Genomic DNA, 16,885 nt, shown 5'->3' on the forward strand with positions numbered 1-16,885 from the left:
GGTTCCACTGATATTACTCTTAACCTTTTCTCTGCACTGAGCCCAGTGCTAAAAATCTCTTCAACTACTTAGAGGAAGCAAACCAAATGTTTTTTGTCAGTAATTTGCCCTGTAAGGGTGGGGAAAAGTATACTGATAACATACTGCAGACACAGCATTCATCATGTGTACAGCAGTACGCTGGTTACACTGGAAACCCTATCGTGATTATTTCAGATGTTACTTGACTGTTGTAATGACTCGGAGACATCTGTCTCCTATTAACACTTTATTTTTTACAGTTGCTTTTAGTTCAGCAGAAGTGCCTTAATGGAGAAGACTGGTACTCTTTTAAAAATAACATCAATAATGAAAGAATCCTTGGATGCAGAGCAAAACCAGCAAACACATTGGCAACAGAACTCACTGCATTCATAAGATGTAACAGGAAATGATAGTGACTGGCTTTTGGGTGGGGGGGATTTTTGTGTGAAAGAAATTAACTGTGGCACTCAGATTCCCATTAGGAAAAAGATTTTTTTTTAAACAGGTGATTGATCTCCTTACGTGTTAATTCATACTTTTGGGGAATTTCATCTTAACTGGGTCACTGATAAATAAAACCAGAAACAAAAACAAAAACCAACCCTTCTGCAGGCTATTTAGGCTTGGTATTGACTAGCAAGTAATTAAATACAGCTCTTCGCAGTCATCTTAATTATGGCTTCACTCTACCACAACTAAGAAGTCACATAATAAACTGAGAAGATTAGCCAATTCCAACTGTTGAAAAAAACATGTATTTTTATTTTTGCACATAGTTTTTATGTGTGTACGGCCACAAGTCACACAAGGGAACTATTAAAAAAATCAAAAAATTCATGAATTTATGTATCACGATCAGGCAAGTATTATAGTTCATTTTCTTTATATAAATGAAGCAGCTTGGCCTAATGGCTTGCATAATAACTCAAGAGTTTTGGATTGGGGAAATGGGGATGCGTGCTAGAAATCAGCGTGAATTAGGTAAACCAGTAAACAAGCTTCATTGAATTACTCAGATTTATACCAGCTGAGAATCCTGTTTTCTCAGCTGGCCACAGCCATGGATTAACTGTGCAATCTTGGGCTAGTCACACAGGCTCCACCTTTCATGGGAATTCAGGTCCACAGGAATCTGGGCCCAGGTTCTTCAGTCCCATTGATTTCCTATAGAACTAGGGCTCCAACTGTCCAAGTTATTTTCTGATAATGGGACTTGGGGAAGCTCAAAAAAAACCCTAAAAAATCAGAGTTCACAATCCAGCAAAATCCTTAAACACAGGCTAGATTTTAAGCAGGTCATTAACTTTCCTTGACTTCAGTATAACCACATCACACATCTAAAGACAAAAGCATTCAGATTGTGTCTCAGCAACTTAAGGGCCCCCAATCCATTTGCAAGAACAACTTGCAAGCCTAGCTCAGGCCCTCAGTGTACTTAGGCACTCATCATCCTACCGAAGCCAACGCAGACCTCGTTTCATTGAAAAATCAATGAGACACATGCTCTACCACACAAATTCCTCAGGCCTAAAGCCAATAGCACGGCAGGTGCCTACATCCCTTTTAGATCTGGCTTTTGGCACAGCAGAGTCCTGAGCTTTCTGAAGGATATCAAGACTTAGGCTCCCAGCACTTGTTTCTTCCACGTTTAAGAGTTTAATGTGTGCTTTGGTGGTGCTTCCCCCCCTTCCCTTTTTTTCTTTACTGCATCAGATTGCCAGATCCTTGCTTTCCATTTCCCGCTCACGGTACCAGCTGCCCAGCTACACATACGTAGCCCCATCAGCGTCACCATCCTTTCCCCTGCATGTGCAGCAGCAGATGGATCCAGACGTGTTTTGGGTTAAGTCCATAACCAGGTTTTTGCGGACTGCATGGATAAACATTTAGAGGCCCCTTCTGGTTACATAAAAGAAAGCTATTAAACGTTTACTCTTTCCTCTGTACTTAGAGCTGCAAAGCCGTATCACAGAACGTACAAACGCAGATGCAACCAGGCAATTATCATTCCTTTATCCCTTAAATAGATAGAAGATAAATTTGAAAGAAAATGAGGAACAGAATCCTTCTCCCTTTCCTTATTTATCCTTTTATCTCCCAATGTAGGAAGTTTACTGAACCCTTGCCAACGATTCACTCAGGCTAATGAAGTGTATAAGTAATGGGATTAAATAATCTTAAACCATTACTGCAGTGGCTAATGCAGATGTTTTCCCAAACTAAAGCAGATGAGTGGTGAAGAATGTGTGCTTGATTTAAAAAAAGAGGAAAAGAAAGTATCAATCCGCAAGCAGATGAAGTCAATTCCAGCCTGAAGTCAACGAAATGTATAATTCCAGTTACATAAAGTTACTCCAATCATATTATGGATGCACCTTCCTAAAGTCAGCTGTGCTTTGCACATGGTCAAACTTACCACGAAATTAACCTTAAATTTTTTATGGTGCAATCATTTTAGTGCAAACAAAAATGGAATGGTTTAAAAGGTACATATTCCATCAAAAGATCATTTAGTTTTTAAAAGCCAATTAACAAGGCCCATATATCACTGCCATTGTAAATAAGACAAAGTCGTCTCTTTTTATATTCAGTATTTCAGCAATAATCCCCCTGCAAAGGCTCTGCAGAAACAGAAGGAATAATGGGATATTGGTGGCATTTTCAGAAATATATATTATTGCTTTAATTATTATTCTAATGACAGAAGAGTCAAGAAAAGCATCAATTTTTACTTTCAGAAGTGCAAATCTGATTCCAGAAGGATCTCTGGTCCAGTGTTTATAAGAATAACTCTAAATTGGAGGTTTAGAGAAAGCCCTATCAATGCTTTAAGAATGTTTTGGTGCTTTTCTTATTCTAAATGACAAAGATTATCCCTATATACTGTACGCTAAGGTCACACCAAGGTGAGGCCTCAGGCATGTTATGTGATGTTTCTTCAATTTGCAACTGTGCAACTGGTTCCACCTAGTTCTTATGGGAGCCTCTTAAAAGGTGCAGCTCCTCAGAGCAACTGTTAATTGTTTGCTTTAAGAGCTTGTCGGAGGCATGAAATGAAATTTTAGGGTAAGGTAAACTTCTAAAGATATCCAATCCAAAGACCAGAAGAAGTTCAGTAACCAAGGTTCAATAGAAGGACTTCCATCAAGCAATGCAAAGGTCTTGATTTTAGAAGTTTTAGTGCTATCTTGCATCCCACCTCCTTAGACTTAGTGGGCAGCAGTTTGTAAGCATTTTGGCATCAGGTTTCTCAACACAGAAAGCTCCTTACAGAGCTGCAATAATCACAAAAAGCACCTCTTTCGCCTGCTTTGGCCACTTCATTTAAGAGATAAGTTAGACCAGAAAACAGAATTCACCCAGGAAACTGAAAAGATCACAGTCCTTCTGAAGACCATGGAAAAACTGGTGCCCACAGTACGTACTGCCGTGGGACTGTCAGGCAACTGTACAGCAATGAAAGAAATCAATGCTTTCAATGTCTGTGCATTAAAATAAGGGTGCAAACAAGAATAGGTACTTACAATATAACAGGGCTCACAGTAGGCTTTCTTCTCCACTGCGTAGAAAGGCTGTCCCCTCAGCTTGTTGTTGCACATCATGCAGGTGAAGCACTCCACATGGAAGACCTGGTCCATGGCCGTACAGCCGGTGCCTTCCCCAACAACATTCTCCCCACAGCGGGCACAGCGGCCTGTCACCAAAGGGAAAGGACATGAGTCAAAGCAAGCTCCTGCTCTCAACTGCAGAGAAGGTCCTCCCACACGCCTGTGCTGCATAGTGGGTAAGGGGGACACAGTGGCTCAGTCAAGAGAAGAGCAATTTATGCCTCTGCTGGCAAAGATCCAGCACCACTGGAAGGCCCTCCAGTGCTGGCCCTCACGAAAACAGCTAGAGATGCTTGAACCTGGCTCTGAAGACCACACTGATATCAGTTCTACTACTGTGATCAGTGATCATCATAAGGAATCTGAGCCCCAGATGCAAACCATTGAGCTATGTTCTAACCCAGCTATATAGTCATCCTCAGCTTCTCAGTTAGATGGGATAAACCTGTGCCTAAAGCCTTCCCTCCACATGAAAGGATTCTGTGGTAGGATGCCTTGTAAAGCTGCCTGGTGGCAGCACAGTTGTTACCATTTAACAGTTTTTGCTTGTACAGCTTAAACCAATTCCCTCAATGGAGCCAATTATACTGGCAAAAGCGTAAAAAGTGAAATCCTTTTGCCAGTACAGCAGTATCAATCTTCGCACTCTTGCTAACGTGATGATGCTGAGCTAGATGATATTTTAAATAAAAAGTAGTAGCTAAAGACTGAGTGATTACAAAGAGTGCAATATCATCTCTTACATGGAAAAATGACTTTTTTTCTGTTTGAAGATTAATACGGATTAAGATATTGTGTCTATTTAAAGCTCAGAAACTATTCCTCAAGAAACTGATGTGTGGATACTTTATTCTTCCTGTCCTTTGAGAAAGGTATATCAGAAGCTGCTAGTAAGGACTCTAAGTAAAGACAAGCCGTAAGAGCTCTGTCTGTTTATGAAAGAGGTTCCTAATGCCACATACAAATGCTTTTTTTGGGTGGTTTCTTCTTTCTTCTGAGAAAGAGGGTTTCTCAGATCATGGGAAAGACGTTTTCCTAGGCAAGACTGGTGCACAGATGATGGAAGAGGGTGGGTGGAAGGCACACCTTTGTGATTTTCCTCTGCCGTTCATTTGAGTTCTAGAAAATGGAGATAGCCCGTGCAGGTCTGATGTCCTTACCCAGCAATCAGCGCTGAAAATAATTCCAGCACAGAGTCACGGAAGGTATTTCGGATAACCTACGCAGGAGAGCCCCACCGGAGGCAACAGAGCAATTATGGTCTGGGGCTTTGTCCCACTCGAAATGGTGTTCTCCAGTTTGAGAATAATTGTGGTGTCCCCAGTCTTGGGACCCTGCACTTCTCCTTCAAGGCTCTATGGGTGGAGTGGTGTGGTCGCTGAGGGTGGGAAGGAGGGAAAGGGAAGCAAGAGCTGAGGTGCAAGCAGGAAGGCAGACTCAATTCAAAATAGAATTACTCATAAATGTATATGCAAATAATATGTTGCTAATAATAAATAATCCAGCAACAATATGATGTTCTCTCATACCACGGTCTGTGTTTATTGTCCTGTTCAAACAAATACTGCAAACCTTCCTCAAAGGACTTGGAACATGCCTCACCATCCCAACAGAAGGGCTGCTGTCCTTGTGTAGTGCAACATCAATGTCCCTGCACTCACAACTTCTTCCCTGTCTGTCCCACACTCCAATAGGCTACATCCAGGGAACAAAGCATGTAAGCTACTTTTGGACCCGTCAGGATGAGGCAGGATGATATATATACACATTTGAGATATATTAGGAAAGCTCGGAAAAGAACCCAGACCATTTCAATTTGCTACAATGGCATAACCGTAGTTGGCATTACACAGGACAGACAGTTCCTGACTCAAACAGTTCCCAGTGTGAGCAATGTGGAGAGAGAAGTCACCAGATAAATCCAGACAAGCCTGGAAACCCCCCAAAAAGGAATTAACAGTCTTGTTTTTATACTTGACTTTCTTTAGCATTTGTTATTAGCATTTTGATTCACAGTGTTGTGCTTTAATCACCCCACTGTAACACTTCTTGTGAAGACTCCTTTTTTTACAAGCAGAGAAGGAATGCAGGGTTCCCAGCGTGGTGGTGAGACTACAGAGCGTGGGGGAAGAATGGAAAAAACCATGAGGACTAGGAAGAAGCAGAAAAAAAACCTCCCACTGGAGGGAACCACGGGAGCAGTACTGCTCTGGGAAGGAGGCAGAAGAAAACTACCGTATACCACAGGAGCTGCACATACAACAGGAGAGCATTGCTTGGTCCTGTGTGTGGACAAGCCCAACCGTGTGCTGGGGCCTTCTCCAAACTGCTCGTGTAGCTGGGCTGTAATATGAAGAGACGTCTGGGGAGCAGTTAATATCTCTATATATAAAACATGAAATTGAAAGCCATTAGTGTATTACTTTACACAGTGTTTTTCCAGAGGGAATATTCCGCTGAAGAATTTATTTTCCCTGGTGTGCCATTCTGTGATCATCCGGTATTATTTTTATGAGGCATTTGGACATGGAATAATGTAGTGTCTATGCAAACACTTCTCAGCTTTCTTTGTTAACATCTGAGTAGAACATGTGGGAATCTTTTCTCCCCCTCCTCCTCTTCTCACATTCATAATTTAGCCAGCTCTTGTACACTTCAACATTTATCTTCCTCTTTGACCAAGGCATCTCTCCCTTTTCTGGAGAAGCTGTCTTTATGTAGACCATACTTCTGGCTGTACTTCTCGTGTCAGGAGACCTCGGTCTGTTCCCTGACTCAAATACATACTCTTGTAATCTCTGGCAAATCACTCGGTGCCTTTGTACCCCTGTCCCGTCTTTGAGCAAGGGGCATAAAGACATCTTCTCTGCCTCCCAAAGGTGCCCTGAGGCTACATTCCTGCACGGCTCTGAGGCATTCCCCAACTACATTGCTGGTGGCCAGGTACAAACCAAAGAGCAGCACAACATAAGTCTTGGCCAACTTCTCCCCTTCAAGTTGGTATTTCCTTAGGCTTTCCTTCCTCTTTCTGGGTTTTTCCACAGAAGATTCCCATTCAGGCAGTGACAGACTTAACCCATCTACATTTATGAGAAGTCCAGCTTCTGCTATTATGTACACAGACAGAAATGCTCCTGTAAACTCTCACACAGGAAAGCTCAAAGAAAGCTTCCTTTTTCATAATTTTATATGCAAATTATAACACTGTGGCCTGGAGCAAACCGTGTTTTTCATGAGACATGGCCACTCCAGTCAAAATCAAAACACAAGCTCTGTGCCTAGCACCACCTCCAACTGACTCACTCGCCCGAAGGGTAAAAGCAAGTGAGCCAAAATATTCAAAATCGGGAGCTTACAGTTAGGTGGCTGGATCCACGTAAAGGCACGCAGGCAAATACACGGCCGATCTGGCTCGCAGTGATGCGGCCGTTAGAAGCTGCACCTTTTGCAGACTTTGGTGCCACCTGGGATCTCGCAAGACTTGTGTAAAACCAGGTCGCTTCCCCCAGCTCCTGCGCCTCGCTCAAATTTGGTTGAAAATGGCTATTATTTTCAAGTGTTATTGGTGAGGGAGGAACTGACATAGAGACAGGCACATGCACACAGGCGGTGCGATTGCACAAGCCTCATTTCCTTAGAAAACCAGAAAAACCCCACTAAAAACAATGTATCTATCATTATGTCTGATAAAAACAAAACAAAGGTCTGCTTTTCCTGTGTGCCAATTACCAACAGTGAAGGTATTTGTGGTCGGACTCACCACAATTAAGTGCCCACACATGTTCCCCATTTTAATATTTTCACCCTGGTTGAAATAACCCAGTCCGTTGTGTGCAGAATACCCATGAGCGAACACAGAACAAGTTGCACTGCTTATTGGGAAAGAAGTAGCAAAGGCAAAGCTTGCAAGACTCAAGAACAAACAGATTGCACAAAAAAGATTACACAAATAATCTAAGAGAAAAATAGCAGGCAGCGTATTACAGTAGAAGCATAGAACAACGTGACCCATTTGCTTCCCAGAGAGACAAACAGCACTTAAAAGGCAGCTTAAAGACAAAGGACAAAATTAGTATTAAACTGCATGAAGAGGAAACTATGTCATTTCAACATTCTTCTTTTGCCCCTTCAGCCCTTTTTAGCTCCTTTTTCAAGATCATTTCAGCAAAACTAGAAGGTAATACGCTGGCAGCAAGCCTGGGCGACTGGACTCCTCTATTTCTGCATGAAAGAGGGTTCATAACCTTGGCCGTGACCTTCCTTCAGCCTCACCTGGCTGCCACATGTTGGTCTTACCTCAGGGGGACATACAGAGGTGCCCACAGAGGCTTCCCTGCTGAAACTGATGGAAATGCCATCATTACTGAGTGGATCACAGGGAAACACTTCAGCTGAAAGGAAATGATCAGCTACTCTACTTTATTCTGAAACCTCCTCATTTACTGTCTTCTGTTGTATAAAAAAATTAAAATGCTGCAAAACTGAAGGAAGAGGGGGAAGGGGGGAGAGGAGCTCATGGTGCACACGATGCCATGTTCCAACTTCTCATTATTTTATTACTATTAGTACATGTTTTTTGCATATACCACCACAGATCCCGGCTGCTCAGATTGTGGATCAGCCCCTGTTGTGTCGGGTGTTGGACAAACATAGAATACAAAGAAGGGCCCGACTGGAGGAGTTTGCAATCTAATACAAGCAGTAACAACTGGGTATAGATAGGAAATACAAAGAAGCAATCAGACAAAAGTGATCAGCGAGGAAATTTGCGGTCTCAGCACTCCAAGTGTTTTACTGTTGAGAAGGAGTCTGCAGACAGCCCAGCAAAGGAAGAGGTTAAGGAAGAATTTGAAAGAGGACCTGGAGGAAGTTTGAGGGAAGTTTAATGGGATGCTTCTGAGGAAAGGACAAAGACAGCACAAAAGGGAACGTAAGTGCTTGAAGAGTGAGCATAGACACGTGCAGACGGGAAGGATGAGTTGATATGTCACTGGGTGGGAATAGGTCATCACAGGCCACGCAAGTAAAGACAAGAAGCTTCTGTTTGAGACGATGCAGAAATGAAACCAGAGGAGAGATTAAGAGGCAGGAATGATCTGGCCTAAGTTACAAGTTAGAGAGAGATTTCTGCAGCTGCATTCTAGTTAAGCATGAATAGGGAGAAATTGCATTTTTAGGAAAGGATGTTGCAGAGATTCAAGGTCACTGGAGCTTGGATGCGGGGTTTATCTGTGAAGATGAATAGGAAAGGCCATAATCTGAGCTGTTACTCAGCAAGATTTTTAAGATTTGGCCAGAGCCTGGGCGTGATCTGGAGATGAGGAATTAGATACAGGGTGTCCAATCTTATCTGGGACATGAGTCACTTTTAAATAGCAGATTAAGAATGTGAGCCAATCAGACAAACATCCACCACTGAAGATGGATGATGGAATAGGTACCTGCCATACTAATGTTTATGGCATAATTTTCCGATACCAATCACACTGGAGCCAAACACAGAGGTAATGTAACTCCATCCAGCTAGCTGGAGATGCTCCTGTTTGCACATCCGAGGATGTACAAACAAGCCTCTTTCAGGCTACAGCATTATTTATCTGTCATACCTACTTAGACTCTAAGCTGTCGGGGGCACCGACTGTCTCTTGCTATATGATGTACGGTGTCTTAACGTGCACAATTCAGGCAATAACTAGAGATACTAAAAGCAAAGAAAGCAGAGAGAAAATGTGCAAACCTTCTCCCTACAAAAGGCTTAAATTCATTAATTCAAAGCATGCATTCTACGTAGAGAGGAGATAGGGGATAATTTTCTGATAAAAGCATCAAAGTAGGAAGGTTCTGCATTTGCTGAAATGTGGGGGGAAAAAAAACGTTGGTATCTCAAAAACTTCTGCACGATGGAAAAAACTGTTTCCCACTTACCAGTACTGTGGGAATATACCACAAGGTCATATCCTCAGTGCCTATCAATTACACAATTTCCCTTGATCAGCTAAGTGTATTCCCCGGCTCTCACTGCAGCCCTGATACGCTATGCAAGAAAGAACTAAAGAAATAAAGCATACTGCCTTTACAAAAGTGTACTAAGAACATTTTTAATATATGTAAATACATTGAACAAAATATCTCGCTGAAAGTTCCCCTGGCAGCCTCAAGAAACCCTGTATTTCCGCTGCATTATTTTTCTAATCATCTCTGTTTAGAGTTCGCCAGCGAATGCATTTTAGAGATTCATGACACATTCTGCTTTTGGACAGCTTTGAATCAGCTGGCAGTAAATGTGGAAAAATCATTATTCCTAATGAAGAAATATTGATGACAAAACAGCATTTCGAGGACAACGTTGACCATAAGTCAACAATGTAACAAGATTTTCCCCTCTCTCCCTCCTCTTTCCTGGTGACTTTTATCCAAGGGTTTTCAAGCATTTCCGAGGCACGTGGGATTCCTCAGGGCACCTATGTCAGACAGGCACAATTATTCCATTTTAAAGGTAGGCAGAAGCAAACGTTAATCTATTAGGATAGCATTGTAATAGCAGACCTTAACTGCCAGTACGCCCTCATCGAGTTAAGTCTCAACGGTAATGATCCCGCAACTCATAAGCACCCAAGGGGTTCTGGGTTCCTTGATTTATCCAAAAGGAATAAACTAGGAATCTCTGATCCACAAGAGAGGGTTTATTCCCTTCCTGCGTAGCATGGGAGTCATGTATCTGGCTGTGATCACGTTAGGGAAAGATGTGTTGATATTAGTCCCAGAGCTATTCCAACACTTTGGCACTCTCAGGGCACGGCAATAAAAGTATGAAGGGAAACTCAAAGGTAGTTTGTGCATTTTGTAGGAAACGATGGTATTGTTCACATCTTACCCTTGCCTTCCTTACCTACCTTTTTTTGCTTTTGAACTCAGACTTCTCATTGAGTGGGAAGCCCTCGGCAACGGTTTATTGTGCCATGATCCAAGCTCGAAGTTTCACCATTTGACAGTAGCAGGCTGTATGCATCAGTTGTCTTACACAGCCCTTGGACACGAGACAGATCAATCTTAATTCCCTCTTCTTCAGCAGACGTCAGAAAACACAATCTTTCACAGTAAACAGAGCTTCATGCTGCAACGTGTGCCTGTAACACTTCATAAATTCAATCCAAGGACGTGATTTAATTACTGCGTCCTGGTTATTCTGCTTTAACTGCGTTGCACTTGTACTCCAGATGTACAGGTCCCTGCAGTGACCTCCTTGTCATTTGTACTGTGCTTATCCAGCAGTAGCTGCACTCTCCTGTTGTTTTCGTCCCTTTCCTCCAACCACAATACAACTTCATATTCTCACGTTGCTTGGCTGCAAACCTGACACATTCCCAGTATGCCCTGGAGGTCTCATTCCACTCCACACGGCAAATGCACTGCAACTGTGCAGGCTCACGCTGCTAACGCTTTACTGTACCTTCTCAAACGCTTCTCCATGCTCCTCACCACAAGGTCATTATCCGAGCCAGTCACTAGCTCTCATAGTGAACCTTTCCAACACCCCAGGAAGGTAGAGGACTGTTAGGACACCCAACAGGCAGTTGGGGAATTTGAGACCCACAAAGGTTAAATAACTTGCTGAGGGTCACACAAGGAGTTTGAGAAGAGCCAGGAACTAAAATTGCATTTTCTTATCCCAGTCTTTAGCCACAAGACCATCTCTGAAACGGCTTGACGGTGGGACAGGCTTGCAGCATGAAAACTCCTCCGTGTCAGAGGAAGCACCTAGCACCTGTCCTGCTGGAATCCCCTCCCCAGCATGAGGAACGTGCTCCCAGTGTGGGCCACACCATCACTCTCTGGCAGCCTGGCTGGGCCTTGTAGCAGCCAAGCACGAAGAGTTTTGTGCCTTTGCTACTGTCCTGTCTTCAAGAAGAGAGGAAGAAAATGTTTCAACATCTTTGTGATGACGGTCCCTGTCCCTTACACATCTACACGAACCTCTCCTCAACTCCCTGGGACACAAGAGACAATTTAGCTTGTTTCTGATATAAAGCAGATTACAATAAGTGCTTACCAACATGGTAGAAGTACCTTCCTAAATTATTGCAACCACAATGCATCACTGCCACAAAATAAAGATTTGCAGTGGCGCAGTCCTGATTTTCCCGCAAAGCTATAAAAATTCAAGTTGAACAGGATCTTGAGAGGTCATGGAAAGTATCTTACTGCCTCAAAGGCAGGATCAACTCTTTCTGCATCATTCTTGACAGATACTTGTTTAACCTGTTCCTAAGAACCTCCAGCAACGGAGATTTCAGCAACAACTTGGGCAAAAAATTTCAGTGAGTACCTAACCTTACCACTAGCAAGCCTTTCTTTCCACCCAACCAAAATGTCCCTTGAAGTAATATAAGCTAACGCCTTTTTGCTGTACTCACGATGGACATAAAGAACACATATCGGTCTACATGAGTTGTATGGGAAGCTTTTGAAGTGTGGATCTGTGTGAACTCTGGAGCAAAGAATGGAATGGAATGGAATGGAATGGAATGGAATGGAATAGAATAGAATAGAATAGAATAGAATAGAATAGAATAGAATAGAATAGAATAGAATAGAATAGAATAGAATAGAATAGAATAGAATAGAATAGAATAGAATAGAATTTCAGTTGGAAGGGACCAACAACAACCATCTAGTCCAACTGCCTGACCAATTCAGGGCTGACCAAAAGTTAAAGCATGTTGTTAAGGGCATTGTCCAAATGATCCTTCAACACTGACATACTTTGGGGCATTGACCACCTCTCTAGGAAGCCTGTTCCGGTGTTTGACCACCCTCACTCCCCAGGCAAGGCACCTTGCAGTGTAGGCAAATGCTGATCTGACCGTGTCCCCAACGCACCGATGAGGTTCCAGTCCCCCAGCTCGGATGATCTGCAGTGAGTGCCCCAGCCCAGTGGGGGTCAGTGATGCTCTACAATATTTAAGGTCCCAGATATTTTTTTTGCAGCAGGCTTTGCTTTTTTTGTTGTTGTTTTTTTTTTTGTTACATTGTGTCAACTTTTTGGCACGTGTTTTACCATGTGCAAAGGGGTTGAAATAGAGCCTCAGTAACATCTGGAGACAAAAGAAAGGGGGTGAAAAAAAGAGTGCGAGAGAGGAAACATTCCTCCCTTTGCTGATCGATCAAGGAAATGCAAGGGGGAGAGTAAAATGTACTGTATTTCCTTTATAAATGTTTTCTTTAATGGTGATGAAAGTTACCAGATGACAGAGACTACAGTTGTATATCCACTGAAGAGCCCCAGCTCTGGAAACAGAGGAGCGAGTTGTTTGTGTAGCTTTGCCAGGCGCTCTCAGCTGGGGCACGGGACGTTGTTTCTGGAAGGAACAGCAATTCCTCCTCCAGCCCTCGCCTCTCCCGGCTCTCCAACACCGCAAACAGGGTGCCATGGCCCGTGCTGCTTCCCGGGCACTCCTTGCTACCTCCTCCTTTTCACTACTGCTCCCACCTGGGCTTAATGTTAGGCATGGATATGATGAAGAAAATTAGCTTTAAGTTGCAAGTACAGACTTAGATGGAAAGAAGTATCATTTCATTTTTTTTTTTTTTAATTAAAAAGATGTTTGTGTTTGGGGGTGAGTCTTTCAAAGCACTGATCTGCACCAAAAACCCCAGCTGACATACACTTAACTAAATAAGGAATGCAATAATTTCATTTTCAAAAAAATAAAAAAATAAAAAAATTCCTACTTTCACAAAAGTCCCCCACCTTCCTGTGCCACCACTCCTCTCCTTCAGGGGAAACTGATCACATATAGGAAGTTAAAAAAGCAAGACACGTAAAAAACTTCTTACTTTTTTTCCAAAATAAAAATGGGGTAAAATTTCTAAAGGCTGTGAGAAAGTGGGGCTTTCCCATCCTTTCAAAAGCTGAGAAAGCTCTTCTTTTAATTTGCTTTCATAGGAAAATGAGAGTTTTTAAAACAAACATGACTCTTCTCCTTGGAACACATCACTAACATTGAAAACAACTTCTTTAGCAAGACTTCACCAGGGAACAGAGAGGTGGATCAGACAAATTTTGGCGGTTCTAATGATCCCAACAGCAACAACCACTGAGCCAGGTCCCTTTGCATTTACGCCTGCAAAGCCACATTGCATGAGGCTCCCTGGACAGTGGACGTACCAAACATATGACAGCACACAAGGTGAGCAACCACACTTGTCTGAACCTCCTGCAGGGAAAGGAAGGCAGGAGAGAGGGCAGAAATCACTCCTCCTCCCACCCTCATCAGGGGCAATGGCCAGGGTGGGATTTCCTGCGTGATCCTCTGGGCCGCTGGACTCAACCTGTAATGCTGCACCAGATATCAGGATCCTCTTTTGGAAAGTCACGGAAGAATACCTTGCAATTACTGGGAGGGCCAGTGTCAGAAGCCCCAGCCGGCGGCTACGTGGGGGCAGCTCTCCCTGGCCCGTCTGGGCCCCCTCGCAGGTGTCTCTCCGACTGTGCTGTCCCAGCCTGCTCGCCCACTGACTCGGGAGATCAGACTTGCTGGTAGAGCAGTGGAGGGTAGTTTCAGGGGCTGCTGCACCCAACCCAATACGTAAGCGGTGGCTGCAAGACAGAGCAAACCTGGAGGCCAGACAAGCTGGTCTCCTCTTCAGATGCTTGGTGTTCGTTATGCAACGGTTCGTGCATCTTCTCCCACCCACTCCTCCAGGTGGGGAGGACCAGCGCCCGGCTGCCCACAGGCTCATGCTGCTGCTCAGTGCAAGCAGGCCTTAAATGTAGATCAAATTCTCCTTAGCACTTGCTTTCTCAAGAGCTGAACTGAGGATGTAGTCAGAAAGGACCAGCTAAGACTCACACTGATAGACTGCAGCCTTTTTGTCTAGGTTAAAAAATTAGTTGCCTTTTCCCACATTTCCAAAGGACTACAGTTAGGTTTGCGGCACGAAAGCAGCCCCAGGAGCCCAAGCGATGGGTCGAGGCCCTGCGGTGTTAGGTGCTGAACAAAGACAGAGCAAACAATGTCCCCTTTCCCAAAGACTTTCACCTCCAACTGCTTCCATGTTGCACAAGGACACTTCAAACCACCTCTGTCCCCCAGCCCAGCCAACCCATTTCATAAGCCCAGGAGAGGCGCCATCAGTATGTTCATCAGACTCAAGCCCAGCCAAAAATCACATCCGCTGCTGGGCATGAATGACTCAATTCACTCTTCCATAGCCTGGCTGTGCTCCAGCCGGTATTCGGCAGCTCGTCTCTGCCTTGCTGCTTCACTAGGAGGGTGGTGGCATGAAGTGATTTTTACCAAAGGCTCTGTTCAGCGAAGAAGGTGAAAACGCCTGAGTAATGGCGAAGTTTTGAGTCAGAGATGCTTCCCGTGCCAATGCCTCTCATCTACCAACCTGGCACGCCTCTTGCATGCCTGCCTGGGGAAAAACGTCTGACAAAAAACAAGAAACAGGGAGGGAACCTGTCTTTCCCCCGCCAAAAGTGAAAAAAAAGAAAAAAAAAAAAAGGTAGAGAAAGGCTGGATCCCACAAAGAGTAGAGTCCTGAACAAATGGCAGCTCTCATATCCCCAACAGCTTTGAGGCCTGCGGTTTTCAAAGGACTGCATTAGAAGATGTCCCACCAAATTTCAACCAGCACCTCATTTGTTTAAGGTCTTTTGAAAACCCTGCCTTTCACAATCCGGCACCAACCCCAAGCTTCCTTGCTGTTTTGAAACATGCGCTGTCTCCGTGTCGACAGCAGCCCTGCCATAAATCACATCCATCAGGCTCTGGAAACCGCCTCACCTGTACACCAACCATCCGCCGTCCCTTGCACTGAATTCCATCACTCCAAATTTCTCAGCAGCTGGAATCAACTAACTCTTGTTTTTTTCTCATTAAAGCAACGTACTGGACAGAGGTTTCCTTCTTCGCCCCAAAATCTGGGACTTTTCCAACCAGGTGCAAGGTCCAATATTTGTTTACACTCTTGGACAAGTAACAGGAGCTTTACAACCTGGGATGGAGAGGCACTCCCATTCTGGAGGGGACACGCAATATTTGTTTCTACTCAGGACGACCAGACGTGTCATAACCTTAAACTGTGACAATGGTATTGAGAGCAAAAGTCCTTTTAAAATAACATTTGATGTTGATGACACCATATGAATTATACTCAATTCTGCTCATCCTTTGGGTCATGGGACCTGTTTTTACTGGCCGAGGGAGATGGAAAGTAACACCGATAACTCTCTAAGCTATTTCCAAAGTCACATCCATGTAGCACATGCTGCATATCTGGAGTCCATGATGGAGCAGTATGATATCAAGTATCCATAGATCATTATTGTCACCTAATTGTCACATTCTCAGAACTTGACAGAAAAGGAGACAAAAGTTTTCTTGCTTGATCTCCATTAGAAGTGAATTAGTGTAAAATATGAGATATATATTTATAAAAAATATTATTTTATTTAAAGAAAGTATGTGAAAAACCCATCTGCACAATTGCATGTGTCACTCTCACACATCCTACAGCTTTTGATTCGTAATTAGCAAGGCTTAGAAAATAACAAGTTTAAAGAAAAACCCTCACATCGTTAAGCCAAGCTCTTTAGTGTCCCTAAGACTGCTTTGTTTGAGGTGGTGGTTTAGACTCTAAGGCCTGTTGACTAACAAACAGTAGGAGACATAGGAAATGTGGGTTCTGATCCATATTTATTATGATACAGTTTGTCCTGACATTTAACCTGTAGTCCTCCATGAGGAGGCTCTGATGTTGATGAGCATCTACAAAGGCGCGCTCGAAGTATTACTCATCACATTTCTAAGATGGAAAGTTCTTTCTAAATTGGCTTCCGCGCGAAGGGCACCAATCCCTGTCTCCTGAATTATTCACACAATTCTTGACCTGAGAATTTTGCACCGATGGAAACTGAAACCCCAAAAGCTTTCCCTCCTCGTGACAGGGCGTAACCAATCGGAAAGGACCGATCCGATATCCCGAGGTCATGATGAGTCCTGCCAGTCCAATGCCCTTGAGTGGGCATTGGAAAAGGCTATCATCAGCAGGGATTATAAGCGTTTGCCAAAAACTTGGTGTTGAAAAACCTCCCGAACATCCCAAACCAATGACGACAACATCTGTATGAAGAAAGTTGGCAAATCATCGTGTTCTGAACCTTCAGGGCACTCTTTACTGGTTTCCTACATACATGGGAGTTCACTGCGAAGACAGTAAGTATATTTAATCCTCATTAAGCACTT

At 43.5% G+C, this 16,885-nt stretch overlaps 1 protein-coding gene across 9 annotated transcripts in view; it reads right to left on the bottom strand.

Moving 5' to 3' along the window:
• The window catches only part of LPP (LIM domain containing preferred translocation partner in lipoma), a 339,264-nt gene that overhangs the window by 42,595 nt on the left and 279,784 nt on the right, over positions 1-16,885 (bottom strand). For all 9 annotated transcript variants that reach the window (XM_074593072.1, XM_074593076.1, XM_074593073.1 and 6 more), the window contains one exon: positions 3,549-3,718. In XM_074593072.1, the coding sequence (XP_074449173.1) occupies positions 3,549-3,718 (170 nt within the window). The remainder of the gene's footprint in view (positions 1-3,548; positions 3,719-16,885) is intronic.

Source organism: Larus michahellis, chromosome 6, assembly GCF_964199755.1.
Source record: "Larus michahellis chromosome 6, bLarMic1.1, whole genome shotgun sequence".
Classification (NCBI taxonomy): domain Eukaryota; kingdom Metazoa; phylum Chordata; class Aves; order Charadriiformes; family Laridae; genus Larus; species Larus michahellis.